The sequence below is a fragment of the Tursiops truncatus genome, chromosome 6, assembly GCF_011762595.2.
Source record: "Tursiops truncatus isolate mTurTru1 chromosome 6, mTurTru1.mat.Y, whole genome shotgun sequence".
In the NCBI taxonomy this organism is placed as follows: Eukaryota; Metazoa; Chordata; class Mammalia; order Artiodactyla; family Delphinidae; genus Tursiops; species Tursiops truncatus.
This window is the reverse complement of record NC_047039.1, coordinates 15,591,790-15,601,896: the sequence shown is the minus strand read 5'-3', so window position 1 is coordinate 15,601,896 and position 10,107 is coordinate 15,591,790. Positions and strand designations below refer to the sequence as shown.

Here is a 10,107-nt window from a genome sequence, read left to right as displayed (position 1 = left end):
AACTACTGAGCCTGCACGCCTGGAGCCTGTGCTCAGCAACGAGAGGCCGCGACAGTGAGAGGCCCACGCACCGCGATGAAGAGAGTGGCCTCCGCTCGCCGCAACTAGAGAAAGCCCTCGCACAGAAACGAAGACCCAACACAGCCAAAAATAAATAAATAATAAATTTTTAAAAAATTAAAACTATAACTACCATGTGATCCAGCAGTCCCACTTCTGGGTTTGTATCCAAAAGAATTCAAAGCAGGATCTCAAACAGATACTTGCACACCCACATTCATCGTAACATTATCCAAAATACCCAAGATGTGAAGAAACCCAAATGTCCATCAACAGATGAATGGATAATGGGGTCTATAAATACAATGAAATACTTCCTTCCTTGAAATAAAAGGAAACCATGTCTCATGCTACAACATGGATAAACCTCTAAGACATTATGCTAAGTGAACTAATCCACTCATAAAAGGACATGTCATAGCCACTCACATGAAGTATCTAGAATAGTTAAAATCATAGAAACATACAAAGGTGATTGTCAAGATCTCCGGGAGGAGGAGGGAGAATTAGGGAGTCTCTGCTGTCCCAACCCCCGCCTGGGTCCTGGGGAAGGAATCAGAACTCAGAAGCAGGGGAAGAGGCTTTGGCCAGCAGGGAAGGGCGGGTGAGCCCCAGGGTGGGTTCACAAAGGACCAGAGCATCTGAGTGCGTTAGGAGGAAGGGGCTTCAGAGGTGGGCCAGCACAGGCCATGATGGGGGCTAAGCAGGCTGTAAGGGGGGGCAGTTCGGGGAGACAGTAGGGGTCTGCGCCCTGCCCCTCATTGTTTGCTCATCTCACCCTTATGAGCGGGTCATTTCCCCTGCTCTGATGATTCGAAGTCTCTGCCAGCACCCACAGGACAGTGACTGAGGCCTTCACACTCCTCTGCACGGATCCCAGCTCCCACCCAGATCTGGGGCCACAGACACCTCTCCCCCAACCCTGCTGCCCCTGTGAGCAAGCTGTTCTTGTGAAACGTGGTCATAGTTTGTTAGGAGGAACTGTTTTATATGGGAATACAAATCAGTGTTGATACCAATACACACACATGTCCAGCCGTGGGTGGAAAGGGACGGGACAGTAGTTCTGGGGTGTCTTTGCACACCCATAGGCCCCTGAGGCCAGTCCCCACAGCCACAGCCAGATGGGTCCTCCTCCCTCAGTTGAACGAGATGCTGCTGCAGAGAAATCCCACAAGTTCCACAAAGGGGCCCAACTGTCATTACCCTTATCCACACCTTTCACGGGTGCCCCATGAATTTCCCCGCACCCACTCCCCTTGTTGCATCCTCATTGGGATTAAGAGGTAGCTGCCTCCACCACTCTGCACATTGCAATAATCCCAGCGGGACTAGAGGTTGTTCCCGCTACGATGAGGCAGACAGTCCTGTCCCCATGGCCAGGACTTTTCCTCTCTGTTCACGCCACCCACACAGGAAACCCTGGATGAGCGGAGGGTCATCCCAGCGCCGTCGCCTGGCCACTTCAGGGAAGCAGAGAGAAGCTCCATAATGACAAGGGCTGTCTCCAGGCTCCATCCTAGAAACTGGTGAGTGTCCAGAGGGCTGAAAGGCACAAAAGCAGCTCTGCCTCCCCAGAAGGTTCAGGGATGCAGAAGATGGTACAGAGGCCCCAGAAGGCCCCTAGCCAAGCAGGCTTTAGAGAAGGGGATGATGAGGGGGTCCCTGGGGAAAGTGAGAGCTGTGGGTTCCCAGGGCCAGCCTGAGGAGTCCTTGTCTATGTGGAGGAAAGGTTCGGCCACCTGTAGATCCAGAGCTCCTGTGACCTCCCTCATCCTTCCTTCCTCTCTGGATCGCTCTCTGTGGAGCAGCGCAACACGAACAAGATGACAGTGGCCTGAGAGCATTTGCCACCAAGACGATCTTTATTCACAATTGATATACATCACTCCAAAGGTCCTGCTCCACACACACCTGGCCACACCCACCTCCCCCACCTCCCTAACCTCCCACAATCCCGCTCCCCCTCCCCGCCCTGGTGGTCCTGCCCTCCCTCCCTTCCCCCCACATCATCCAGGGTCAGCACTGGGATGAGGAGGAGCCCCTAGGCTCCCCTGGCGGCCGCCCTGGGCCTCGCCCTGGAGGGCCAGCCCAGCTGTTCCCTACTGGCTGCAGTGCTTCTTCCACTTCCTACTCTTCTCAGTGACACACGGGTCACACTTTCTTTTTCTCGGCTGTGAGGGGCGAGCAGGCCCCAGAGCCAAGCCTGGCCTCCCAGACACCCCGAGGCCAGCCCCGGGGATGGGCAGCTTCTCAGCAGCGGCTGGGCGTCCACACAGAGCCCGCTTCCTCGACTTGGGAGCGGCTGGTGGAGCTGGGCTGAGGCCTCTTCTCTGATGGGAGGGGGCGTGGGGAGCACTCTGGGCCCCCCAACCTCCAGGGGAGGCCAGGCCTGAGGCATGGGCAGGACTCTGGGACACCCAGCCAGGCAGTAGGCTCTGCAGAGAGCCGAACAGGAAGGCCAGGCTGGGGAGCTCCTCGTCATCGTCACTGGAGCCGTCCCTGGGCCCTCGGGCCTCCCGAACAGGAGAGGCCTCTCTGAGAACAGACGCATCCCTGGGTCCCCGTAGAGGGCCAGCGCGCCTTTGACCCTGGGGAGGGGAGGGCGGTCCGGCCCAGAATGGAGAGACCTCCTGAGGTCCTCGAGAGGGAACAAAGGCTTTGGGCCTGCACAGGCCAGCGTCTGTTTGGATGAGCCTATGAGGAGCCTCAGAATCGATCTCTGGTGGGCAGGCTTCATCACTGACCCCTAGATGGGGGTCTTGGTCATGCCTCTGGGCACGTTGGCCGGCGTCGGACTCAGAAGGACTTGAGCGCGTTCCGGGTGCACTGTGACTCGGGGCTGCCTGCACACCCTCGTCCTCTTTCAAGGCCAGGAGTCGTTTCTGCACCAGCTGGTAGGAGGGAGGAGGACAGTGTTGGCTCCACACACACATGTGAGAGGAGGAGCCCTGGGCAGTGGGACAATGGCCCTTGGGGGAAAGAGGGGACGGGGGACCCCAGGACTCGAATCCAGATACAGACACTGTGGCATTCCTGCCATCCTCCTGCACCTTATTCCCAGCTTTGTGCCCTTCCCTCCCCTCCCGGCTCCCCATCCTCTCCTTCCTTTCACCCTGCACTGCACCCACCCCAAAACGGGCCCTTCCCCATGCCAGGCCTCCCAGGCAGGGGAGGGATGGACAGCGCCAGGTGGCCCTACAGTTCTGGGGCCCTACCTCTCCCCTGTTCACTGGGGTCCCTCCGTGCCCTGGTCTTCCTGGGTGTCCCTTGTCTCCCGTGTTCTACCGGGGATCCCTCCCTCCTCTGTCATATGGGTTCCCCTGTCCCCTGGATCCGCTGGGGTTCCCCTCCCGTGGGGTCCCCTGGCTCCCTGAGTGTCCCTCTCTCTCCCCTGGCTCACTTCTTCTGGCGTGAGCCCTTCCTCCTGCTCCAGCTCTTCCACTAGGGCCAAGAGATCCAGCTGTGGGTCTGGGGAAAGCAATTCTGCCAGGAATCGAGGGTGAATGACTGCCTCCACCTCGGACAGAAAGAAGAGGCTGTGAGCATCCTTGGCCAGGAGTGGCCTGTGAGACAAGAAGACCCGGAGGGAAAGTGAAAAGCAGAGACCCACCCCACTCTCCTCCACAAGGCGGGGATGGTCAGCACACACACACACACACACACACACACGCACGCACACACACGCACATACACAGTCACACACAAAAGAGCACATATACAGAGGCACATACACAGACACACAAAGGCATACACACAGAGAGACACAAACACGTACACACATACATCTGCGTAAACCTCCCCTAACACCAGGCTCAGGAACAAGGAGCTGAGCTTAAGTCCCAACGGCCTGAGCAGAACCCAGATCTTGGGTGCTGAGTGTTCCATGCCCTGGCATCTTGTAGATCCCAGGCTCCAGGCCTAGCCTACCTTGGTGACAAAGTCCTCCTGGGAACACAGCTTGTCAATGTAGCTCAAGAGGCCCGGGTCGGAGTAGATGCCGTCCTCTTCCTGCTTCAGCTCATTTCCGTCCTCTCCACCTTCTGCATCTGACTCGCCTGTGGCTGAGTGGACGGGCCCCACCAGCGCATCCATGATGTCCATATACTCCCTCACAGCCTCAGGGGGAATCTCCTTGGGTGCCTTGGGCTCCGGGGGCTGCTGGGACCTGTGTGGCTCTGGGCAGGAGGGCTGGGCCCTGGGGCCGGACATCCTGGGAGCACAGGCTGAGGCAGAGCGGGAGGAAGGGAAGGAAGGTGAGGGACTCCCGGTCCACCTCCTGACCACCGAGCACACGTTGGTGAGGGCATTGTTTGGGGGACATTGATGTGGGTGTGGGGGGGTCAGGACCACCTGAAGCCTCATGTGCTGTTGGAGAGGGGAGGTAAGGGGGGCATCTAAGAGAGTCACAAGTAAGGAAGTGGGGAACCTCCAATTTTCTAGGGGTTTCCCCATCAAGCCCACTTCCTAGGCAGACTTTGTGTGGGGTCCTTTGACAGGGAGGTGTGAGAGGAGTTACAAAACTGACCAAGTCAATACCCCGCAGTGACAAAGGGCAGCTGAGACCCCACGCCCCCACCCCCTGCCTCGGTGGCTGTTTCGGTTGAAAGACCAATGCCCCTGTCTTGAAGGAAAAGGATCCACGTGGGGACAGTGGCCCACCCTAGGCCCCTGTTACCTGTGCCTTCAACTCCAGTGGGAACCTGGGTGCCTGGCTGAAGGCCCACTTTCGGGGCTGGGGGCCCCCGAGGATCCAGCTTCGGTGGGGCTGGAGGAGGCAGGTCCTGCGCGCACTGCATCCACTGCCCCTTCTGAATCTGCATCTCCTCCTCGGCCTCAAATTCCACGAACCTGGGGGATGACGGAGGCACAGGCCACCCTGAGAAAAAGGCCTGGGTTCTGGAGCCCAACAAAGGCAGCCAAGGATGAGGGATTGGGAGAGGATGTGCCTTGGGGCTGTCAAGGCCCTGTGAGGTGCTGTCAACAGCAGAGAGCTGCTCCTGGAACTGATACAAGATCTGGGACCCTTCCTGCCTCACCAGCACTGGAGGCCATTCAACAGCATAGACCCAGGTCGCTGAATCGAACCAGGTCAACGGGACACTTGGCTGACCCAGGGGGCACCCTCCTCACCCCGTCCCCATCCAGAACCACATGAAGGGCTGACAGCCAGAGGCTGGAACAGGTATGTGTTCCCCACAGGGGTCCTTGCCCGAATCCAGGACCCTGGGCTGGGACTGAGAGTCCTGGAACATAGACCTGGAGACAGGGCCCAGGAGAGGCAGGGCGACGTGGATGCTGAGCTCAGAGGAGAGGCCTTCCTTTCCTCTGAGAGGCGCTCGTTGGTTTGCTTTTCTTTCTTAAACCAAGGGGATTACCATGGAGCAAACAACGGAAGGGCCAGAGACCCTCGGGCTGACGACAGCTGGCTTCCCCAGCCTCTTCAGGGATGCCAGTGTACCCACTCAGGCCACTTTTCATGAGGAGAGGGGGTCCCAAATCTATGTCAGTGGCCGCCAGCCACCCACCACTAAGGAAGCAGCAGGCTGGCGGGTGGAGCTCTTTCCCCGGCTCAGCCCATATGGCAGGAGTTGGACCCCAACTGGACTCACAGCGTCACCCTGCCCCATCCTGAGACCTTCATGTCAAGGCAAGGGTAGGTCAAAATCAGGGGAGGGCAGAGCTCCTGGTGGAGGAAGGACAGAAGACCCAAACTCTCAAGGTGAGGGAGGGGTTTCTGGAGGACAGTAGGGCCTCTGGGCTGCGGGGCCCCTGTTCTGAGTGACAGCCCTTCTCCTTTGTCCTCTCTGATGAGCACCCCCACGGCCAGACCCTGCCCTCACCCACTCGCCTCAGCCTCCACGCAGCCCCTGGGCCCAGGGCGCTGACTCACTTTTCCGATATCTTGTAGTAGATCATCCGGTCAACGTTGCTTATGCGCTGCCATTCCTGCACGGCCCTGCACAGTCCCCACTCCAGCGTCATGGTGGGCTTCAGGCGGGCCAGGGATCGAAGCACTGGGCTGTAAGACCTTCGGGTCAGTCTCCGTGCCCAGCCCAGCCCCCACCTGCCTGACCCCACCCGCCAATGTGGACCACACATCACTCAACGCAGCATGACTGAGCAACAGGAGGGTGAGAGGCAGGTGTCTGGGAGGGCAAAGACAAGCCTTCCCGGCTACTGCTGTCACCGCTTCACACTCACTCGAGGATGACCATCCACTCCCAGGCTACAGCTGGGACACTGTGCCTTGGGGAGCTCTTTTCCTCTTCAAGGCTGCCTTTTCATAAGGAAAATCACTATCATCAATGAGACGTGGCATGTGCCAAGCCATCTGCTAACACTTCATAGATTAGCCCAAGGAGTCTTCTGCCCAGTCCTCTGAGTGAAGTGTGACTGTCCCCTTTTTACGAGGGACCGGAGGTTTAGGATGGAAATGCCTGCCAGGCTCACAACTCTAGTGGGAGAGAGCCCACGCCCTTAGGAGAGCTCTACCATCACCCTGTTCCTAGTGGAATTCTCCACAACAATGAAGTCGAGGCATGCATTAAGCGCTCTCCTGGGCCCCGCACTCCTCCCCCTCCTGCGAAGTGACCTCCCCTGGCCATGTACATCAAGTCCTGTATGAAAGGAGACCGCACCACAGGAGAGTGCGGCATCCACTCCTTGGCTCCTCACCTTACAGCACGACCCTCTCTGACTGCAAGTCTGCAGTCCATATTACCATGAGAATCATGGAAGAGCAAGTTGGCTAGACTCTCAGGGTGGTGGGGTCAGTTGAGATGAGGCACATTTCAGTCATGATGTCATGGACTGGGCGGCTCACCCATATGACCGACAATGTGCCTTCTCATAGCATGGACATCACCCTCAGACCTTGCTTCCAGTATCCCTAGAAACCTAACCTGCGAGTCCATCCCCAGGTCCTCTTTATCTAAAAGCTCCGATAAGCTCACGACCCCCTGAGCGTTCACTCACATGAGAAAGCAGGACAGAGCTTCTGCATCAGGACTCTGGGGAAGGTGTCTCCGCGCCAGTGGCTTGAGGCGCTGCCAACGTCGGAAGTTACTGTACACGCTCTGGGGGTTAGAGCAGTCACCCTGCGAGGCGTAGGGCTGGTTGGTGGCCAGGCTGCCCTCCCTGGAAGTGCCATGTGGCCAAGGCCCAGAGTTCACTGGGCGAATGATAGGGGCCAACTGGGCAGCTGGTGGTGGAGCTTGAGGAGGAAAGCCTGGGGTCCAGCCTCCCTTGCCAGCCTGAGTAACTCCAACAGCTGGAGCAGTCACAATGGTCTCCATCGCAGGGGGTGCTAAGAATACGGGTGCAGGACATGCAGCAGTCCCGCTGAGGGCCCCTGGAGCGCTCCAGGTGAGGGGGCCCTGAGTTATGATAAAGGTCTGAGTCTGGGGGGCCTCCACTGGCCTCCCTTGTGACCTGACTTGGACAGTGAGGTTGCAAGCCCCAGGGGCACTGGCTCCACGGCCACCATTAGCCACCAAAGGCGTCGTGGGGAAAGCTGGCAGCAGCAGGCTGCTGCCAGGAGGGAATGCTGGGGTGATGGGAGGTGGCAGGTGCTGCCCCCAGGGTGGCCGGTCCTGGGGGCCAGGAATGGGTGGAGGATAGAGCACTGCCATGAAATCAGACAAGGAGGCACCAGGGTTCATGATGACATCCGTTCCCAGCACTGGAGCTGCTGTTGAGGCAAAGGAAAGGAGTGAATGGAGCAGGAGAAGGGGCCAGTGGGACAGAGGCTTTCTGCGGCATCAGAGTGTAAGTCTCCACAGGTGAGAGACACCTGGACAAGGGAAACTGCAGCGTGCAAATGTCTTCAAGTGCTTTTCATGCCCTGACCTCCAGTTGAGAATTATTCCACTGGGGACCCCGCGCCCATCCACCAAGGTCCCTGACCCCTGCCTGCCGAGAAGAAATTGCCTCAACAAGCACTCACTTGGAGAGCCTCCCTAAGGCGCCTCCTGGCAGCTAAGCCTCACAGGCTGTCTCCCAAGACCTGGAACTGTGTGGACATCCGCTCTGTGGGAAATGCCCCTCAGCTGGCGTACCAGCAGGTAGGGACCTTCTGCAAGGTAGGTTCTAGGCACCCAAAGGCACTGTGTAAAATATTAGGGCCCCACCTCCTGCTCAGTCCTCCTTTTCCTGACGCTCAGTATAAATCCCCTCTTTCTTGCCTAGCCTCACAAAACAAAACAAAATGCTGGAAAATATCCCTCTAATGGAATCCTGATACAAACCCATAACACTGGCCCAGAATGCACCTGCATCTCAGAACAACCCACAGCAGGTACGTAACATGGGCCAGGTCCTGCCACCCCCTTCCCAGTGCCCAGAGTCACTGTCATCACTCAGGAGTTCTCTTCCTAGGAGGTGGGGGGGGGGTCGGAGAAGTAGGCGCATGTCCCTTGGATCCTGTCATTTCACAGCCACTGATGGCTGCAGAGGATTAAACAAGGGCCAGGGAATTGTCATGTTACATTGGTCGTGGGAGTATAGACCGCCGGTGGTCCTTCCCCCTTCCAGCTCCCAATAACGGAGAGACAATCTGATAAGCAAGCATAAGCCAGGTGCCATGGCGACCAACTTGTCTGAAACACATTCCCGTTCAGGAGAACAAGGTACACACCACGGTGCACCTAATTAACCAGAATAGGTGTCATGGGACGTTTAATAGTAACACAGAAGATCGTCTTCCTGACCCTGGGCTACACTCCTTCCCCCTTTAAAAGAGGAAGCAGCCTTCCTAGACATTCCACCCGAAACAAGCCCTCTCCACATCTGTTCCCTGTCCATGAAGGAGTGACATGAAATATGAACAAACTCTTCCTCTCAAGGCAGCCTGAGGGTCCACCATGAGATACTGGACCACAAAAGGAAGAACAATTCAGAGCAACTCAGGAACCTGAGCCCTCTCTTGGCTGAAGTTACACGGTTGCCCATCCCCTGTTGAATCCAAGGCAACAGTTACCTGAACTGAGAAGTGAGCTCTGGGCTGGGAGGAGTGGATGAGGTGTGGGCTGCGGCAGTTAGAGTAACCTCCTTCCTAGCTCTCGGAGAGGACACTTCACTGCAGGTGTGGCCACACACAGCCCCATTGAATAGTTTTCTCACCGAGACCATCTCTCCCCAGGGCCCCCTGAGATACAGTATGCTCCTGTTCAAATCCCTTTGAAAGATATGGTGAGGCAAGCTTCAGGTACCTCAGGAACACAATACAGGTCTAGGCTTTCCTCATGACCCTCCCTGTGTCACCACCAGGACATCACACACATCCTTACACACACGTTTCAAAGTGGCTTGTCTCCCTTCTAGAAACAATCAACCGTCTGCTGCCATCCTTTCTCCATAGCCAGGGCAATTCCTCTTGATCCACCTCCAATGACCCCTCCTCCCCAGTGCAGTCTCAGGTTTCTTCAGGCTCCCCAGTCTCCCCAGGTGAAATGTCGTTGTGGGTCCAGTGCTCTCTTCTCCCTCTACTTCAGTCCAACTATGTGCCCACAGTGAAGTGTCATGTATGAACCCGAAGGATGTGAGAGATGGCAGGGTCTCTGGGAACACCCCCCCAGCCTATAGGCTTACCTCCTTCTGAAGCCATCCTGCAGGCTTGGGCACGGACTACTGCTGCCTGGTAGCCTCAATGAGAAACGTCAAGACCAGGACCCAGAGAGCGACCTGCTTCAGCAGTTGCTCAGGATCCAAGGAGAGCCACGTTTACATTTAAACAGTAGCATGTGGGCTGAAACGTTCTGCAGTGGGGGAGGGGCAGACGGCACGTGGGTCCCGGTGAGGTGGGGTGGGGGGACATTCCACGAGGGCTCTGGGAGGTAGGCAAGAACCGGAAGTTCCTTCCACCTCACACAGTGGCAACACAATTGGCGTGTGCCTCTTTAGGCAGTTTATAAACTTTTTGATTCACGGCACCGACGTTGGACATGACGGTCCCTTCCTTTCACGTCTTTATCCATCAACCTAGTTTTGTGTCCCTCAACACACTCTGCTTCCTACCTGGCTCTTGACTTACTTCAACAGAGACTA

At 57.1% G+C, this 10,107-nt stretch overlaps 1 protein-coding gene across 1 annotated transcript; it reads right to left on the bottom strand.

Annotated features, from left to right (window-relative positions):
• Positions 1-2,162: 2,162 nt before the first annotated feature.
• Positions 2,163-9,667, bottom strand: LOC117312755 (NUT family member 2G-like). The gene is made up of 8 exons (XM_073805694.1): positions 9,652-9,667; positions 7,039-7,753; positions 5,954-6,082; positions 4,772-4,911; positions 3,991-4,286; positions 3,464-3,580; positions 2,808-2,954; positions 2,163-2,651 (listed from the first exon to the last, which is right to left on the bottom strand). Exons 1-8 carry the CDS (start codon positions 9,665-9,667, stop codon positions 2,163-2,165), a joined length of 2,049 nt encoding a protein of 682 aa, XP_073661795.1.
• Positions 9,668-10,107: the final 440 nt, after the last annotated feature.

Bases quoted from the DNA above. Each gene is read 5' to 3' on its own strand.
- LOC117312755 (XM_073805694.1), bottom strand. The intron at 6,083-7,038 runs GTGAGTGAACGC...AAGGTCTTACAG, and splicing joins GCTCTGTCCTGCTTTCTCAT to CCCAGTGCTTCGATCCCTGG. The intron at 2,652-2,807 runs GTCAGTGATGAA...TCCCCTCCCCAG, and splicing joins ACCAAGACCCCCATCTAGGG to GGTCAAAGGCGCGCTGGCCC.